This window comes from Perissodus microlepis, chromosome 12 (assembly GCF_051167445.1).
Source record: "Perissodus microlepis isolate ML-2025 ecotype Zambia chromosome 12, ASM5116744v1, whole genome shotgun sequence".
Taxonomy (NCBI): domain Eukaryota; kingdom Metazoa; phylum Chordata; class Actinopteri; order Cichliformes; family Cichlidae; genus Perissodus; species Perissodus microlepis.
The window spans coordinates 19,705,402-19,724,863 of record NC_140472.1 but is presented as its reverse complement, the minus strand read 5'-3'; the positions used below and the strand labels follow the sequence as shown (position 1 = coordinate 19,724,863).

The 19,462-nt window shown below is 39.7% G+C and overlaps 2 protein-coding genes across 5 annotated transcripts in view; one reads left to right on the top strand and one right to left on the bottom strand.

The window, feature by feature from the left end:
- Positions 1-1,742: 1,742 nt before the first annotated feature.
- On the bottom strand, positions 1,743-8,541 carry rsrc2 (arginine/serine-rich coiled-coil 2). 3 transcript variants are annotated; one of them, XM_084946928.1, is made up of 10 exons: positions 8,405-8,541; positions 7,180-7,321; positions 6,828-6,868; positions 5,719-5,882; positions 5,397-5,528; positions 4,455-4,571; positions 3,482-3,567; positions 3,047-3,288; positions 2,843-2,932; positions 1,743-2,709 (listed from the first exon to the last, which is right to left on the bottom strand). In XM_084946928.1, the coding sequence occupies exons 1-10, from the start codon at positions 8,408-8,410 to the stop codon at positions 2,524-2,526; spliced, it is 1,206 nt and encodes a 401-aa protein (XP_084803054.1). In that variant the 5' UTR covers positions 8,411-8,541; the 3' UTR covers positions 1,743-2,523. The 3 variants fall into 3 exon arrangements, with proteins under 3 accessions (XP_084803054.1, XP_084803055.1, XP_084803056.1); XM_084946929.1 differs by having other exon boundaries at positions 3,047-3,285; XM_084946930.1 differs by having other exon boundaries at positions 3,047-3,282.
- A 503-nt stretch (positions 8,542-9,044) lies between these two features.
- The window catches only part of kntc1 (kinetochore associated 1), a 34,462-nt gene continuing 24,044 nt past the window's right edge, over positions 9,045-19,462 (top strand). Inside the window, exons 1-27 of one of the 2 annotated variants that reach the window (XM_084946607.1) lie at positions 9,045-9,337; positions 9,503-9,649; positions 9,760-9,880; positions 10,002-10,117; positions 10,280-10,355; positions 10,539-10,616; positions 10,710-10,744; positions 10,835-10,945; positions 11,710-11,803; positions 13,621-13,673; positions 13,753-13,865; positions 13,959-14,013; positions 14,104-14,202; positions 14,314-14,357; positions 14,445-14,501; positions 14,588-14,663; positions 15,115-15,240; positions 16,853-17,019; positions 17,127-17,238; positions 17,369-17,512; positions 17,601-17,657; positions 17,891-17,962; positions 18,098-18,217; positions 18,402-18,545; positions 18,634-18,729; positions 18,827-18,930; positions 19,302-19,404. In XM_084946607.1, coding sequence (XP_084802733.1) covers positions 9,512-9,649; positions 9,760-9,880; positions 10,002-10,117; positions 10,280-10,355; positions 10,539-10,616; positions 10,710-10,744; positions 10,835-10,945; positions 11,710-11,803; positions 13,621-13,673; positions 13,753-13,865; positions 13,959-14,013; positions 14,104-14,202; positions 14,314-14,357; positions 14,445-14,501; positions 14,588-14,663; positions 15,115-15,240; positions 16,853-17,019; positions 17,127-17,238; positions 17,369-17,512; positions 17,601-17,657; positions 17,891-17,962; positions 18,098-18,217; positions 18,402-18,545; positions 18,634-18,729; positions 18,827-18,930; positions 19,302-19,404 — 2,511 coding nt within the window. In that variant the 5' untranslated portion in view covers positions 9,045-9,337; positions 9,503-9,511. Of the gene's footprint in view, positions 9,338-9,502; positions 9,650-9,759; positions 9,881-10,001; positions 10,118-10,279; positions 10,356-10,538; positions 10,617-10,709; positions 10,745-10,834; positions 10,946-11,709; positions 11,804-13,620; positions 13,674-13,752; positions 13,866-13,958; positions 14,014-14,103; positions 14,203-14,313; positions 14,358-14,441; positions 14,502-14,587; positions 14,664-15,114; positions 15,241-16,852; positions 17,020-17,126; positions 17,239-17,368; positions 17,513-17,600; positions 17,658-17,890; positions 17,963-18,097; positions 18,218-18,401; positions 18,546-18,633; positions 18,730-18,826; positions 18,931-19,301; positions 19,405-19,462 lie in introns of both variants that reach the window. The other variant, XM_084946606.1, reaches the window with a different exon arrangement.

The window sequence follows — 19,462 nt, the reverse complement described above, 5'->3', positions numbered from 1 at the left end:
GAGAGTGGGCAGTCTCTTCTTCACACCAGCTGCTCACTTGCCGGTCTTATCATGTCTGCTCTCCTCTACTACTGCCAACTGTATCCTGCTCTAAGCAAAAGGTTCTCTCAGCGGGAGAAGACTGGGTGTAAGGCTAAGTTCTGCAGCTTCACCCTGGTACAGTCTATCCTCTTGGTCCTGGGAATTCCAGAGTCTGCACTAGACAGCCCCGCCGGCTCGATGATTTCCAGCACTCCTGCCTCAGCCATGCCAGACTGCTCGTTGGATTACCTGCTCCCCTGCTCGTCGAAGGTTCCTACCCAGTGTTTGTCAAAGAGTCACTGCTTCAGCACTCCAGTCCCCCTTTTCCCAAAGGAAGCAAACATTAAACTTTCTTGTTGTGTTCCAGACTCAGCAGATAATTACATTTCCTGTTTTGTTTTAGAGTTGTTAAAAACGAATCCTTTTTGTTATGTTTCTGAGACAAGAACTGTGTTTTCTGTTCCTGAGTCGGCATTCCCTGGCTTGGCCTGTATTTCTCTGACAGTTCAATCAAGAATTCTGTACCATGCTTCTGAGCTTGACAATTTAAGAGTTCTTTGTTTCTCGCAGTCTGTACGTTTTAAAAACTGTTACATCACCCCCGGAGACTCAGTGTTGTTTGTGTTTGTGTGTACTGACAGGAACTAGAAAGAGAGAGCATATTTCTATATTGCCTTCTCCTTTCTCTGTTTAATCTGTAATCAAATTTAAAATCCTGCTCCTCACATACAAGGTGTTGAATAATCATTCCCCATCTTAATGACCCTATTGTACTGTATCACCCCAGACAAGCTCTTCATTCTCAGACTGCTGTTTTACTTGTGGTTCATAGAGCATTTAAAAGTAGAATGGGAGGCACAGCCTTCTTCAGCTTTCAGGCCCCTCTTCTGTAGAACCAGCTCTCAGTTTGGATTCAGGACACAGACACCGTCTCTGCTGTTAAGATTACACTTAAACTTTGATAAAGTGTATGGTTAGGGCTGGATGAGGTGACGCCGAATCCCCCCATAGTTACACTGCCATAGGTGTTGGCTTCTAGGGGATTCCTATGATGCATTGAGTGTTTCTCACATTTCTCAATCACTATGTGTTCATACACCTCTCTGCATTTGATTATTAGTTATTAAACAATGAATAAATATTACCAACTCTGTTATTAGTAATTATGCCACAAACATCAAAGACAAATTCTTACATGTTTGAAACAGAACCATGTAAGGATTTGTCTTATAATAATCTCCAGTTAGACCTAACAACATAAAAAAACTAAAGACCATGAGTTATTGATATTTTTTTACCTGTCCCAGTTTCTCCAGTAATGTACAGCATTCATTTTTTGATTATTTATCAAACATAAAAGTTAATTTCTAAATTTCTCACCCTTTTATTCTACTTTTAAAAAAATAGTGGTTTATATTTTAAAACACTCACCAAAAAAAAAAAAATGATCTCGTGGAAATTCATATTAATTTGGTTTTATATATTTTTTCTCATTAATGCAGTTGTACTGTGTATTTTTCCAGCACATGTATTTGTTTCTGTTTTGCGTGCAGTCAGTCAGGTTGAGTTATTTTATTACTTAATTTACAGTCCCTATTCCCGTAGCAACATTTCTACGCAGTTTGTTATGCTTGGAGAGTTAAGTGGCTTCACAATAAAAAGACAATCCTCTGAAAATGGTTGGCTACAAAGCCTGGATTGAAAATGAGTGAAAAAGCAACCAGTGTCCAAAGAAATCTTTAAAAGACGTTGAGAAATCCTCAAGAGCTCTAAGTGGCTCCTTGGAAGAAAAATATAAACAAATCAGGGTGGATTAAAACAGTAATAAATAGAAAACACTGGTTATTGTAAGTACTGTTACTTTCCCAGCATCCCCTTAATCTGAAGCATGTTATGACCCACCCATATCACATAAAATGAATTGCTGTGATGTGTTATAAAAACTTTTTAAGACACAAAACTAGATTATTTAAAGAACATTTGAAACACATTTACTCTTCCCGGCTCATCTCTCTGCAGGACCATTCAGAAGACCGTGTGTATTACAACCCAGCCTCTAATACAGAAAATACACACTGTGTTTTATATAAGTCGTTTCTGCCAGTCAGGAGAAGACAAACTAAAGGATTCTGATTATGCTACTTTGACCTCAGACCTTTTGCTAAATTGATGTAAACAGTGTCCACTTGAACCACATATTCAGTTTATGTTCAAACAATCACATCAATATGAGTTTTTTTTTAAAAAGTTACATTATTCAAAACATATGTACTTTTATCCAGCATCAGCCCATCAAAATGATGCCTCCTCTTCCAGAGATGTACAGATTAATAAACACTGAGACAAACTCAGCAACTGGATATTTACAATGTTCCAATATGTGAGACCTTTGCCTTTAAATAAATTACATGTTCAGAGCAACATCCATGCAAGCTTGAGGGCTAGCAATGAATTGGGAGTCCTGTATGATCAGGAGAGTGGCGACGACAGCCAACTTTGGCACTACATGGAATCCATCCCACGTGAGAACGAGGAGGAAAAGCCGAGGCCCATTCCTCTCTGAGTGTGCGTCTGAGAGCGAGCCATCTCATACTGAACATCGAGGTTCCTAAACATCTCCTCCTGCTTCTGAAGTGTCTTCATCCCATCATCGTTCAGTGGTTTGGCAGCTTCCACATCATCATCGCCCTGCAGAGGCAAAACATTCGGTTTAAATTTGACAAGTTGTAGCTTAACAAAAAAAAAAAAAAAAAAAAAAAAAAAAAAGTTGCAAGTTGTGGATTTGGTACAAAAAGCTGATAAAAATAACAGCTCTACTTACTTTAATACCCATCAGTTTGCGAAATTTAACATTTTGGTCCTTGTTTCCAAAGTTAAGCTTCTCCCACAACTCGGCTGTTTGGGACTTCTCCTTAGAAAAGAAAAGAAAAAAACCCCCAAAACAAAGTCAAAAGAAAACATGATAAATATGGCATCTTTTCAAAAGTTAAAGAAGAAGAAAATAAATAAATAAACCAGCTCTTACCCCATCCTTCTTTCCCTGCCATAGCATTTTCCTCTTCTTCTCCTGCTCTGCAAACTTCATGGGGTTTACAGCGGATGGGTTATAGTAGCTGGGAACAGCAATACCAGTCTCTGCCAGCGTCTTTGCTTGTAGGGCTGCCATCTGTGCTGCCATGGCGATCTGAGGTGTGACCTGCGTCCCAGAGGCCAGGAGAGCCGCGACGTTGAGGGCGGGGTTTGAGACAGCTGCTGCAGCAGCTGCTGCTGCCAGGAAAAAGAAAAAAAACAAAACACAGACCATCCTGATGAACTGAATCTTGACTCGTATGTATAGTTGTAGGGTCTACCTTACAATATAAAGCGCCTTGAGGCGACTGTTGTTGTGATTTGGCACTATATAAATAAAATTGATTCAGGCGCTAAAGTTTCTACTTTGTGCACAGTTAGCACTTCTCACCTGCAGCGATCTCCTGTTGTTGCTGCTGCTGTTTCTCAAACATTTCCTTCTCCTTCTGCTCCTGCAGTTTCTTTGCTCTCTCCAGCCTGGAAAGAAGAGTGGAGACCATTTTGGTTAAAATGAACAAAAGATCTTGACCTACACGTAAACCATAATGGTAAAAAGACACCAGGACACTTTTCCAACTTAGAGCCATACTGTACACCACTAGGGGAAGTGTTGATGCTACCAAAAAGGCCAGTGTGTTTAACCAGTGGCTCCATTTGCCTAACAAATAATAGATTCCCAGTTTAATCTCAGGAGGAGACACAATTCGCTTTAGGGTTGCATCAGGAACTTAAGGAGCTGGTCTCACTTAATGAATTTAATCCTATTTACAGATTTTTTTAATTTTATTTAATTTAATAACTGTACAGTACTCTCTTTATAGTAACCATTGTCCTTAATGTAAATATGTAAGACAAATTGTGTATGTTTCTGTTCTGTGTCCTGTTTGTTGTATATGTGTCTTTCTGGCTGCTGTTACAACCAAATTTCCCCTTGTGGGACAATTAAAGGATTATTCTATTCTATTCTAGATAATGTAACTACCTTTGAGTTTCTGTATATCAAACTCCATCATGACCCAGCAAGATTTAAACTCCATTTAATGTCTTCCTGCACATCTGATAGTGATCTGATGAAGCTAAAGCTTCTCTAAGCTCACTTTCTGCTACCAAAGTTAGCGCCTTTTGTTGGAACCATGAATGCTGAAACCAGCCATCATCATTTTAGACTTTTATGAACAACATTAGTAAAAAGTGCAACATGAATGAGAAGCTTGACTGTAACCACAAACTGCGATATTAAACTTGCACCTGAGATTCCGTAACAAAAGCCTTACTTATTGGGCTGCGCTTTAAATCTATTTTTTTAATCACAGGTTTAAAGCCAAACATCAAAGGTCTACATTTCCCGTCAGCCGTTTTCTTACCTTCTTGCTAGGGCCTCTTGAGCATCCATGGCTGTGTTTCGGCCTCGGAAGGCGGGTGGACTAGGAGTCCTGCTTCGGCTCTTCCTGCGCACCTTTTCAGTCCTTTTCTTATGCTCCCTGGAGATAGAAAACAAAACAAAAACAAAGTCAGCCAACTAACATACTCTTAACCCTTTAAGACCTAGCAAAGAACCAAGTCTGCCAGAGCTTATCTTTATATTTTTACATGCTGGAGAATTTCAAGCTGCTATACATCAATACAACCATTATAGCCCAAATCTTAATAATATGTATGCAATAAGTGCATAGTAACTACATAAATTGCAAAAAAGTGCAATAAACTACAAAAAAATTTAATTTATATATTTTTTTAAATAAACATATTTCTAGTTAGAGAAATTTAAGAGGTTTATCCCTCAAAACTGTAAATACAACAAGTTGCACAAAATAGTTTCCCACCACAGGAAATTTATTTTGAGTATCTTCATAGTTTTATTTTTGAGATACACCAATTTTTACATACTGCAGGAAAAACGCAAATATATATTATAATGCAAATTTGCAAAAAACAAAAAAAACAAAAAACCATTTCCAGCAGTGCAATTTGAGTTCTAAGCATCCCGGAAACTATACAGAAAAGCATAAAGTTAAACATGACTTTTAAAAACACCAGTTTTATGCAATTTTTGCAAAGCTATATGTGGATGGAAACTGTGACCTAGACCAAGCTGATGGCATAAGATGTAAGTACAACTCCTCCGGTTTCATATGAAAAAAAAAATTATTGCGCTAGCAGTTCTACAGGGATTTAAAAATAGTTACGCAAAACGGAGCGTGCCCGCTCTGACCGGTCTTAAAGGGTTAATGACATGTAAAATCTAAGACAAAAGTTCAAAAGCACTTCATTGGCATAAGAAACGGCGCGATTTCAGCTGAGCCCACCTGCTCTTACTGCGACTTCTGCTATGGTGACGATGTTTGGTCCTTGAACCCGAGCGAGACCTGGCCTTCTTCTTCTTGTCCCGGCTGCGTGATCTTGATCGCCGCTTGTCCCTACTTCTGCTGTGATGCCGTCTGAAAGCAACATTAATGACATGAAACAAATGCAGGCATTTCTGTATTTCTTGGCACGTTTTTCTTCTCAAAGTTTGATAAATGACTCAGGTCATCCAGAAGCTACAGCTAGCAATTCTAAACAATTTGCATTTTTCTTTGTCATAAGTATGGAGACCTGCTGCAGTCTTACTTTACTGAGCAGACTGACCTCTCTCTGGAGTGTGACCTGGACAGGCTCCGGCCCTTTGAAGACTTCCTGTCCTTGCGCCTGGAACGTTCCTCTCCGTTCTCTGCCGAAAGTCTCTCTTGGTCTTGCGGCTCATCTGTTTTTCTGTGTGATTTTGATGGCTTCTCAGAGTCCCTCTTTCGTGCCTGTTTTAAGAAGAAGTTGTCTCTTTCAGGAAAATAGTGCAACAAAAAGAGTTAGTACCATGGCTTAGACCATAAGGTATGTAATAAAATTGACAAGCTGAATAAAACCTTGTCATTTCAAACCCACTTCCATAAAAATTACAGAATGTCATTCTTAGAGAACTTAGAGAAGTGTAAGTGTGGGCAAACAGGAACCAGCAAGTCGTCATTTTATTCAATAAGCTAGGAGGAGGAAACACTTTAAGGAGATTTTTTTTCCCCCAATTTGATGACAAAAACTGAGCGCAAACCAAATTAGTTTGTGCCCGCTGAAAGGCTGATGTAGGTTCGGGCATCCAACTTACTCCTTACACCCACACATTTGATCGTGTTTGGATTCAATTTCAGTTTAATTAGATTAATTATGCCCATCCCCAGCTGCAAGAGATGCAACAGTTAATCCAACTTTCTACTCATAATGTGTGACAAAGAGGAGTTTGAATGGCAGATAGTTACCTGTCCCAGTAGTAGGCATATTATTTTGCTATGTCAGCAGGGTCTTCTGTTCAGTCTCTTCGTGCGTTAGCACGCTGAGTATGATTTATTGTAGAAATGTTATCATGTGATCTCCACACAGGATTTAACAAAAAATAAAAAGGAGAAAAACTAGTCTTCACCATTTACAATGGTTACAAACAATGACAGATCACCAAGGACAAAAGCTTCCTTTGAGAAATCAGAGCACAACGAGGGTAAAAAAAAAAGAAAAGAAAAGAAAAAAAAAAGACCCTTTCCACGTGAGCAAGCCCATCGCCATTTATTTCACTTCTTAATTTCGGCTATTATAATTTGTTTAACCTAAGAAAACATACTCACCTTGACTTACAACTAACAAGGAATATAACTTAGGGTCCTTAAAATCACATCAAATGCGTTTCTAACTATAGAAACAAAGGTATTAATTACCTCTTTGCTCCTGCTGCGACTGCGTCTGTACTTTCTGTCACCTGTAAAAGCAGAGCATATTTCAGATTAAATTTGTTAGTCTGACAAGATGATCAAATATATGGCAAAGCCAGTGTGTAAAGTAGACCAGATTTCACATGTGTGATTAACTCTTAGCAAATTTGGTAATGTTGAGGCTAAATTGCCCACCACTACTAGGGATCATCAGAAACTTTAGTTTATTGTTTTTGTTTTGTGCTGCCAATCTTTTTTTTGTCTAGGTTACCTCTAAACTGGGAATGTAACAAAATTTTGTATTATAGCTCGAACATACGTGACATTTTTTTGTGCCATTTGTGAACTGAATACTAACGTTTTCGGTCCCTGGAGCGTGACCTTGACCGTGAATGGTGGTGTTTGGAGCTTCTGGGGGACTTTGATGACTCCATATGTCTTTTTCTGTGATGAACTGGGGAGCCAGATCTGGTCAAGTCAACAGAGTCGTTGTCACTCACCTGAAACAAACATGCAAATTCACAACAGGAACTAATTAGTGAAGTTCTTTGGAGTCAAGTAAATTTTATACATCTAAAGAACTATTATCTACTATAACTCATGGCCTATGAGTAAAACTGATCAGGGGTTTGTTGAGTAGTAAAATGCATGTGGTTTTGGATTTTCACTAAAGTAAAAAACAAAACAGTAGAACTGTAATACAATAAAAGCACTTGATTACATAGGTAACTACCCTCAAAAGCCTATTTGGAGCCATTAAAAACCCCTTAAAGTACAGCCCGGATTTTCTGTGATACTCAAAACATGCACAGGATGATCTGGACAGACAAATAGAGCTTCTGTCTAATGTATTAACGCCAATAAATACATTAGACATTGATTACGCATGTAAGCAACACCAGTGTGCATAGAGTTGCCTTAATTAACAAAGATTTCCCTGTTATTCTGAAGGTTTTCGATAATCAAAATATGTATGTCGCAGACATTAATGCAGTTGCAGTAAGGAGGGAATGTAAGGCTGTGTAGTCCACAGGCACAACGTTATTTTTATTTTATGCTTTTTATTTTAAGTATTGCTCAGCATTTATTAACATACTGTAGTACCAATTTAACATCCTTCAATACTGCAGTATTACACTAAATGTCACGATATAATGCCTTTTATTGTGTGGCTCACGTAGACTAAAACACAGCCGTTTTCAAAGTGCAGTCATTTCAGCAGATGAGACATACCATGGGTCACTGCAGTGTTAATTCATAGTTAGCCATATCAGTCATTTGTGCTACTGTGTTGCTATTGTATTGGATTAAATGTGTGGATTCTAGTGATCACATGAAATGAATAGCTAGAAACCCATCACGTAATCTACGGCAGCCAAATCTCTCCGTTTTCGTTCTTTATGCATTCACCGCAGTGATATTTGGAGTAATTTTATCGTTAGCTCGACCGCTAAGCTAACACACGCTAGGCGCCATCTTTAAGAGAAAAATATCATGAATACAACCGAAAACTTCCACTAAAATTACGAAGTGGCTATCAAACCCATGTACGTACGACATTACAATAACACGACAATACTTACCGACATTATATTGAAGTATAATATTTGTGCCTAAATTCGATTTTCTTGCTGCCTTTGTGAACGAAGACGAAAAGATAGAGAGGTAGCTTACTGCTGAGGCCCTTTGACTAGCTCAGCTTATCTGATCTGGGTTGCCAGTTGTAGCCTCTTGAGTCCCTGATTCAGGTAAATGCCAAACGTAAGAAACGAAATACTACTACTACTACTACTACTAATAATAATAATAATAATAATAATAATAATAATAATAATAATAATATACTTTGACTGCAATACAAAAACAAATAGTATAATACTGTAAGACATAATTACTTTTATACAGTCATTGGTTATACACCCAGCAAACATTTATTACAAAAACATATAGTCGTATTCTTATAATCCTTTTTGTCTTATTCTTTTTTAACTTGTTGCATTTATTTATTTTGTTGTTATGTTCTTTAAAAAATACACGTTTTTTGTAAAAATGTAAACATGGCCATATGAGTCCTAAAGTTTAAGCATTGCGTCAAATGCGGCGGTAAATCACCAAACCTGGCAACACAAAAGACTCGCCGGATATTCCTGCAATGCCCCCGCCTCTATATTTGTTTGATTTTTTCCTCGATTTAGCCTTTCAGGCGTCTCTTAATCTCAGGTCAAATTATCTTAAACATTTAAATGAACCATATTGGGTCATAGACACATTGCATTGAACATTTTATAATAGATTACTGAGTGTCGCGTGGGATGCTACTGCTAAACTTACAGAAAGCTCTGGATTTTTACCTTTTACTGTAAGGACATTGCATCTGACAGGCAAAACTCTGGGAACAATCACCAGAAACAACTCAATCCTAACAACCTACATCAACCCGCCAAATTCTAAAGCTAAACACGGTGGCGTTATGTCGGCTCTCTCTGCTATAACTGTTTAAGTATTACAGTAAACTGGTGAGTTGCTGTCGGTTATATCTCCTTAATAAAAAAGTCATTCCATTGTTTGCCTTATATTTTATTGTTATTTGTAAATCTCTGCTAAATAGCTAGCATTGGTATTATAACCTGATTAATGACAGCTAGCTGCTAGGCAAGTTAAGATATCCTCTCCTATATCAGCTCCTGAAAATGGCGCTGTGGAGCGAAGTCGAACTTCTGACCAACGAAGATACAAATACAGTCCGTTTCGATGGTGTGTCCCGGGAGGAAAACAGCAGTGGCCTGTATCAGGTGGACACGTTGGTCAAAGTCTCCAGTGCTAATGAGGTGACTGATGTAAATATTTACCACACACTCATGCCAAGGGGTTTGTGGCAAAGACTCCTGGGCCTGTATTAGTGTTTTAAGCATGGTTTAGTAAACCTGGGTTTTTACAGGTGCAGGCAGATCCCAATCTCACGTCCTCGAGCGGCTCAAACTGGAGTTTTATTGTTGCTGACAGGACAGTCATCCTGTTTGATCAGAGCTATCAGAGCATCCTCCTGCTCCTTAACTTTGGTAAGCATTATTTGTGTGGCTGCATAAAAATCAGTCATAAAAATCGTTTTGATGCATCTGCAAAGTATAAATAAATATACATTTTAAAAAAGTATAAATAAACAAAGGTTTTCTTTTCCAGAAACTGATGTGGACGCCATTGACGTGTGCCTGAAGGGAAAGTTTCTGGTAGTTTGTGAAAGAAATGGAAACCTTCATTTGATCTACGTTCCGCAAAAGAGGATCCTCCTAACCCGGGTGTGTGTGGTTGTTTTCATCTTTAAGGCCTTAACTCTTATCCTATCTAATCTTATGTAGTCTTATGCAAGTATACAGGACAGTAGCAGCAGTAAAAACTAAACCCTGGTGATGCATTTAGTGTTACATCATTAACATGTTGTGTATCCTCTGAAATTGAAGGCTTTGGTTGAGAAACCAAATGGAGATAAGAAAACCTACTGCTATCTCATCATGGATGAAGACAAGGCATCCTCAGGTGATATGAGAAGAGTGATATATATATATATATATATATATATATATATATATATATATATATATATATATATATATATATATATATATGGATGTAGAAGCAGTGCTCTAGCTGCCATGTCAGGTTTATGTTTGCTTGTTTGTTTTTGGGTTTTTTTTCATGTTGTGTGTTTATTATTGGCAGGAATGTACCACATGTTCCTTCTCATTAAGGATGGTTTTTTCCACATTACAAACCTTTCCTTGGCAAAGATTGAGTCAGGTATAAAAACTTGTGTGCCCCACATCTGCTAAGTTTTTTGTTTTGTTTTGTTTTTCAAAGCCATTGTTTGATCTCTGTCTTTTGTCATTCCAGCTATTGAAAAAATGGATGTCGGAGCTCTAAAGGAGGTAAGTTAAGGTCAAAAACTCTTTTTATGCACAAGCAATTTTTTTTTTCTTTCAGCAACGCAGAAATAGTCACGCATTTCTCTGTTTCAGCTCCAGTCTTTGATCAAGATAGATTTTTACTCCACCAAGGATTACCACGAGGAGGGTTGTAGCACAGCAGTGATGTTCAGTCTGGGCCATGAAGTCCACCTGATGATTGGGGTCAGTGTCTATCAGTGTCAAGTTTCATTAATTTGTCTTCCAGCTACAATTCTGAGATAAGTGTTACATGATAAAGGAAGCATATTGAAAGAATTTTAAGAAATGATTGTAACACCTTATAGTGTTTCGGATATGTTTTAGTCATTCTGTCCTGCTGTCTGCATTTCATTTTACTTTTGGTCTCATACCAGCAAAAGTTGCACTTTTTAATGGTAAATGACTAAAAAACTTTTCCAAATACTGCAAGTATAAAACCATTTTTAATGGCAAGTTTACAGTGGACATTTTATTAGGTACACCTTGCTAGGACTGGGTTAGACCCCTGTTGCTATCAGAGCTTCTTGAATTCTTTGCGGCACAGATTCAACAAGGTGCTGGAAACATTCCTCAGAGATCTGATCCATAGTGACATAATAACATCACACAGTTGCTGAAAACTTGTCAGCTGCATATCCATGATGTGACTCTCCACCGCATATCAAAGGTGCTCAATAGAACTGAGCTCTGGTGAATAGGAGGCCATGTGCGTACACTGAACTCATTGATCCTCATTTAGTAATATGTGCGTGGAAGCATTGTTGTGCTGCACAAAAAAACATTCACATAGGCCATGACTGTGTATATGTCTTTAAACCAGAGTCATTCTAAATAAGTTGCCTCGTGCTCACAGTTTTGTCAGTGCATTTTAAATATTTGATAGTCCTCATATAACATAAAGCAAGCGTTTCATTATATCATGTACAACAATATTTTCATCTTGACAGGGGGATAAAGAAAATGTTTTGACTCACTGGAGGATGGACCCTCATCAAGCTAAGATGTGCTTTGCTCAGACCGTCGACAGGAGCTTAATTCCGGGTAAGAATCAGAATCAGAAAGGGTTTTATTGCCAAATGTTGAGCAGGTTTACAACATTAGGAAATTGCTGCGGTGCTTCAGTGCAAACATACTGTCATAAATTACGCTTAAATAGACATGAAAATAAAAATAAGAATTAAAAGTGCTAAGTAGATAGATATATACATGAGTGCAGGTGGTGATCAGTGCCAAACATGGAATGATGCAGTGAACACAGCGTAGGGTCATGTGTTAGTGGTGGGAACAGTCATACGGTTATTGTTCATGTGTCCAACAGCAGAGGGGAAGAAACTGTTCTTATGGCGAGAGGTTCTGGTGCGAATGGACCGGAGCTTCCTGCCTGAGGGGAGCAGGTCAAACAGACTGTGTCCAGGGTGAGAAGGGTCAGCTGAGATCCGAGCTGCACGCCCCAGTGTCCTGGAGGTGTACAGGTCCTGCAGAGATGGGAGTCTGCAGCCAATCACCTTCTCAGCAGAGCGCACAACACGCTGCAGTCTCTGTTTGTCCCTGATAGTGGCTCCAGCGTACCACACGGTGATGGAGGAGGTGAGGATGGACTCGATGATTGCAGTGTAGAATTGCATCATCGTCCGTGTTGGCAGGTTGAATTTCTTCAGCTGCCTCAGGAAGTACATCCTCTGCTGGGCTTTCTTAATGACGGAGGTGATGGTGGGCTCCCACTTCAGGTCCTGGGTGATGGTGGTACCCAGGAAGCGGAATGAGTCCACAGAGGTGATGGGGGTGTCAGTCAGGATGATGGGGGGGAGTGGGGCTGTGTGCTTCCTGAAGTCCACAATAATCTCCACTGTCTTCTGGGCATTCAGCACCAGGTTGTTGTGGCTGCACCAGGACACCAGACGTTCAACCTCCCTCCTGTAGGCAGACTCATCCCCGTCCGAGATGAGTCCAATAACGGTGGTGTCATCTGCAAACTTGATTAGCTTGACAGACTGGTGGGTGGAGGTGCAGCAGTTGGTATACAGGGAGAAGAGCAGAGGAGAAAGAACACAGCCCTGAGGGGAGCCGGTGCTGATGGTCCGGGAGTCCGAGACATTCTTTCCCAGCCTCACATGCTGCTTCCTGTCCGTCAGGAAGTCAGTGATCCACCGGCAGATGGGATCAGGCACATTCATCTGGGAAAGCTTGCCTTGGAGATGTGCTCTTAGTTCCCAAGTGTTGCATTACATTACGTTTTTTTTTTTTTGGAAGTAGGGCTGCAACGATTCATTGAATAACTAGAATAATTAGATTCTGCTTCGACGCTTCATTTAGCACACGGCTCCGTAGGCTGCTGTTGTAATAAACGATGTAAACCTGAACATTTCACCCACATTTGTGACTAAAAACAGACCTGCAAATAGAAACTTATTTCGGAGCAGCGTGTGAATAAAAAGTGACAACATTAAGTTCACACAGTCCCCAGTTTGAAACAGAAACACTGATAACACAGCAGCAGTGATGACGGGCCACCACAGTTTAATGTGGTGCCGGAGTCTGTTTATACACCGTGAAGAGCAAAGAGGCAGAGCTGTTACCAAGGTGGTGAGGCTCAGGTGGGGAGAAAGAAAACGTGTTTCTAGTATCCAAAACAGCAGCACTGTTCCCGTGAACACCATTAAAAACCTTTACTGGGAAAAAGCAAGCAGGAGTACTTCATCAACCTGATCAATAAACTCAGACGTGAAGAAAAGCAAACTTTGCTCCATCCACTGCCGTTTGTTTCACAGAGAGAAATCCATGGTTATATAAGCAAAATGTTGAATCTAATGCTGATTTAAGAAGTGATGATTTTAGGAGCTGTTTTTGTGTCTTTGCAGGTGTAAGGAAGATGGTGGTGGTGGATAACCTTTTGTACATCCTCGACACTGAGGTGAGATCCTGCTTTGTAAAACAGTTCGAACTTTTAGAGCAATCAGAATTTGAGTTTGAAATCTATCCTTGTGTCTCAGGATGTTCTGAGTCTTTGGGATCTGCACTTTCTTGTCATGATTCACTGTTGGCCAGAACTCGCCGTTCACGACTTTCAGCTCACTGCAGAATGTGGCTCTGCCTCCATGGTGGCGTACGTATCACTGTTTTACAACGTACTGTAACAGTGAACATGTACTGTTTGTTAAAACAGTTTTGAAAATGTTCATTCATGTGTGTATTACAGCCAAGATAAAGGCAGCATGAAGATGATCATGCTGACAAAGCAAGACAACAGTCAGGTAGAAGTACAAATCAGTTTTAAGAAGCTTTAACGGATGATTTCCCAGAGATCTGCTCTGAACTCGTTATGTTGGGCTTGAATTTTTCAGATCAGCTCACTGCAAATACGATTCCTGCCCTCTATGACTGTTTGCTACTCTCTGGATGTTTCCTTTGTCTCCTGTCTCGTCCACACAAAAATAAACATGGTAAACAGTCAACACAAAGTAAAGCGTTACATTAATTTTGCTGCTGCAATTTCTGTCTGTTGAGATTTCTTCATGTTAAAGTTGGTTGCCTTTTTTTTCCTGTAATTCCAGGATGCATTTTATTTAGTCGAGGGGATTTGTGAGAACCCAGAGAGGTAGGCTATGTCTGAGTGAGTTTTATTGTGATGATCGGCCTTTGCTTACCGTTCAAACATTAAACTTTTTTCTTGCTCTTCAAGAAGAGAGCCAGTCGCTTCTGTGGTTGTTCGATCCTTCACAGAGGCTTTACCTGAAAACAGGTACCTAATTTAATTCAAGTTTATGACATTATAGTCTGTATGATGTTGATGTAATTTGACTTAATGTGACTACTCTTCATTTCTAGGCTGAGCAGGCTTCTTCACAAACACATGTTTGAAGAGGCTGAAAAGTTTGCCATCACATTTGAGCTGGATTTAGAGGTAATTGAGTTTGTGTAACTACAAGCTTAGATTTGTGGTTTATAGATCATTATGAATTAAAAACAGATGTAATATTTTATGATGAAGGTGGGAAGCGTTGCATGGCTCTGACAAATGATCTGACAGGTGCTCTTCAATGCAGACCCTGATTAAGACTGAGAGCCGATACACATAAGTCTGTTGTCTATGTGCTGGAGTTTTTCGTGTTTGTTTGTTTTGCCAGTGTGTGCAGAGACTAAATTTAAACTATCACTTCAGCAGCAGGCATGATTGAAGATTGGCTTTGTCATTTTTAAGTGGTTATACTTGCACCACGCAATATATTTAGCTGGATTTCTGAGGTTTTGGTTTTCCGTATCTATTATTGTCGCTTTAGATGAGCGGTGCTTCTTATAGTATTTTGTCATCCTAATCAGTGCTGTATACAACAAGCACTCCTGTTTTTGTTCAGCTTGTCTATAAGGTGAAGCTTGACTTTGTGCTGGAGCAGCTGGCCTCTGCATCAGTGGGCGGTTATGGAGAGGATGTGTGGTCTGAACTGGTCGAAGAAGCCAAGACAAACCTGATGAAGATCACAGTGAGTATTATAACAGTACTGTCATCACCCTGCCAGGTGATTGGGCAAGTTGCGTGGACACCCAAGTTTGTGAATGCAATATCCCCAGAATGAGGCGATGTAGGACTTTGAAAATGGAGGCTGAGGTGTAGCACTGGCAGCCGCCAGCATTTTATTTCTTTATTCTTTTTAATCTGGTGTCAATTTACTGTTACAGAATATTCATATAACTACAGTGGGGGAAATAATTAGTATTTGATCCCCTGCTGAGTTTGTAAGTTTGAAAAAAAGACATTACATAAACATTATACATTGATTTTCATGTCATTGAGTGAAATAAGGATTTGATTCCCTACAGCCCAGTGTTACGGATTCAAATATTGGGCATGGATACAAGAGGAAAAACCACAATAACAACACTGGTCCGGCCGGGTTGAGTCAAACGATGATTTTAATGATCACACGCGTGGGAGATGGACACCGTACGCAGACAGCATCAGATCTCAAAATGGTGGAGCATTGATCAAACTCTTATAGCCTCTAGTGCCCCCCACCTAATCATAAAAGCCTAAACATTCACATTCTTTCTCTCACACGGCGCCTAAGCTACGACCTTGGCTCCTTGTTTATCTGCTCCTGCTGAGATGGGACAGAAAACCTCTCCAGTATGTTCTGTTTTCTTCTAATCAGACAAATAAGGCGATGACTTTCTGCGAACAGTATTTCTTATAACTCAGCAGTATAATGCATCATAAAACAATATCATTCATTCACAATCAATCAGCAGTCTAATGTAATGCAAATCAGCTTAACAAATGCAAGAGTTATCACCTTCTTCTAATTCAGGAGAATAATGCAAACTAAAACTACATCATAATTCACAATCTTTAATTAAGGGTCTAACATGGCATAAAATAATATTATAATCTCACACCAGCCAGAGTTCTGATTTCTTGTGTCAGTCAATTGATTTCAAAAACACTTGTTGTAAATGGAGAAAAAATATAAAGCTGTATATAAGCTCCATGGAAGGTTTTATCTCATGATGTGAGGATAATCGCGAGAAAGGTGATCAGTCTGCCCAAAACTACATGGGAGCAGCAGGAAGTGGTGTAATCAGATGAAACCAAACTAAAGCTCTTGGGCATGAACTTGAACCACCTTGTTTGAACAGAAATGCTGAGTGTGACCCAAAGAATAGCATCTCCACAGTCAAGCACAGAGGTGGAAACAAAACATACCACCATTGCAGCAATTGAGTGGCTAAAGAAGAAGCACATTAAGGTCATTCAGTGGCCTAGCTAAATCTGCTGAAACAAGAAACCTAAAGGATTTAGAGAGTTTCTGTAAAGAGGAGCCAAAATCCCTAATTTTTGTGTGGAAGGCCTGGTGACCAACAACAAGAAACATCTTAACTGCTGTGCTTCCTAACAAGGGCTTATTTTGGTTAGAGATTAAATACATATTTCACTCAGTAACATGCAAATTAAAGTAAATTTTTATGTAATGTGTTTATCCCGGATGTTTGGTTGATATTTGTCTCTATCTATTAAATGAAACTATGATAAAAATGAAAGAATGCTCATTTCTTGAGTAGTTATTGAGTATATATGTATCTTTTCACGTGGTCTAGGATGAGCAGTATGTGGTGGAATACTGCCTCAAGGCCCCATGGCCGACCTTTGAGACAGCAGAGAAGATGCTAAATCACGCTGCCACGCGATACTCCTCTTTACAGATCCAGGAGGCCTTGGCCAGACTGGCCACCTTCTGCAGCCTCCACAGTGTGGAAAAATTCAAGTAAAATCAATGTCTTAGTGTCCAATTCTGAATTATTTTGTTATACAGAGTTTGTTTGTTTAAGTACAATTTTGAGTGGTTTTAGTTGGTTACTTTACCATCCACAGTGGAATCGCCTGGATTGAGTTTCTGAACAGCACTGATGATCTCGGAGACATCCTGTGCCATCTAAGAGAAGGAGACATGAAGGGTGCACAGCTTCTTTGGCTCAGATATGAGGTCATTATTATATCACCACATTTATATGCGTAGAAACTTTTCATACATCATTAAATCCACCGGTTAAATAAAAAACAGTGGTTATTGTTTCGGGAATGGCGTTAAGGTGTGTTGTGATGTTTTGTGACAGGGCCAGATTGCAACCAAGTTCGGTGAGAGCAGCCTTGAAGCCATCCTCAGTGCCATCCCAGAGGACCTGCCCTCACAGGATCTCTGCCTGTGGTTCAAGACTGTTTTTGTTCCCTTTGTGAGGAGAGTGTTGCCACAAGGACAGGTAGGATACAGTCCTGCATTCCTAAATACTATTGTCTCTAACGTATAGTGGTGTGCTTAATAAAGACACTGCCTCCATATCCCTACAGAGAATCCTGGCAAAGTGGCTCGAGCAGAAAGCAAGAAATCTGGAGCTAACAGAAAAGGTAAAGACAGAAGGATATTGATCTGAAATGATTAAATAAAACCAGGCTTCTGAAGTCATCCAAAACTTTACAGACCTCTAATTTAAATGAGTTCTTATATGGACTTATTTGTATAAACTGGGAAACTTATTTCAGCTTTATCTTATTATGTTGTTAAGTGGACACAGATATTTCCCTGTCTCAGAATAGGCCTTTGAGAAGTCTTGCACTAAATGCACATTATGTGTTTTCAGCGTGCTTGGCCTCAGAATGGGTTGGACCTGGCTGTGCTTGGACTGCCCTCTTTATGGACATGGATGAAATCTGTAGGTTTTTGTTTTGTTTTTAGGCTCTACCGGTTTCAATAAAATGCAGCTTAATTAATATGATGTTGTGTTTAATTTCCTGATAATTTTTTGATTGATTGTTTTTTGTTTGTTTGTTTCTTTTGTTTTTTTAAGGATAACAGTAATTGTGTAGAAGAGGTGGAAAACCTCAAATCCCTGGTGTCCAACCTACGTCAGCTGCTGGACCTTCATCAGAAATACAACTGCTCACTTTCCCTTTCGGTCTTTGAAAAGGTTTGTCTTTTTTTAATATCTACCCTGCTGTTGGGGGTCGGTTGCTGTGTCTGGGTCAGCGGCAAGGAGTGGGGGCCCTGGTGGTCTGATCCCCAGCTTCTGAAGCTGGCTACTGGAGCATTATTTTTGTAGAGGATGTGTTTTCTTGATGTTTACTGCGTTATCTTCTTTCACAATTTAAAAGAAGACTGTGTGGAGTGTGGCATTTTTCATGCTGGACAAAGTGCCGGCTCCGGAGCTAATCGCCGCCACAGTGGAAAACAGCATCAGGCCGTACACTGAAGAACACAAGATTCCTTTTGATGAGCTACTTCTGCAATACATCAAGGTAAAACTCCATTGCAACCTCATGCACATGAGGACTAGTTTATCAAATACTCAATGGTGCTTGTGTTTCTCCCCCTAATCTTCACTAGGATTTGCTGGAACGCTGCAGTTCTCAGACCACGACACTTTTCACTGAATGGGAAGCTAAAGCAGTGGCCGTGCTCGGCTGCATGACTGACACTGATGTAGGTGACTGTTACAGTTACGTGCTACACAACGAGACCATTAATGTGCACAAATATATAATTATATAAAATCTCACATCATGGTGTTCTCTTCCAGCTGATGGTTGATGCCGTGCTGGAGATCATGCAGAAGGCTGTGGTACCGTGGAGTAATGTGGTGGAAAAACTGGTCCAGCAGTACCTAGAGATGGATGGACCAAAGTATGATTATATCATTGTCTCCTTCAAGTAGCTTTAACCTCCTAAGACCTGAACTCTTTCATGGCATGCATTTTTAACTTTTCTTTGCTGTTTGTGCTCATTAGGACCTGATGAATGTAAAAACAAAGAATTATCTTTTTACCTGACTTTGCTTTACAAGGGCCTGATATCCACATATGAGGACATTGGTTTTAAATTTCAATACAACAGCGGCAGTATAATGTCCTCGTAAGTGGATATCAGGCCCTTGTAGAGTAAAATTTAGTATTGTGGTCTAGACAACCCAAAATGTGATGTCCACATATGTAGATACCAGGTCCTAGGAGGTTAATGTGAGACACTGAATAAAATCCCTTTTCTTTTTTTTAAAGACAGGAGCTGTTAAAGGAGAGCTACCGTCTGATGGAGATTAGGAAACTTCTCAGGGGATACGGCATCCGCAACTTCAACCTGTCTAACAGCACCCAAATTATGGTATGTACGGACTGCTCTATGTAATATGCAACTTATTATCTGTAAAATAACCTCAGTT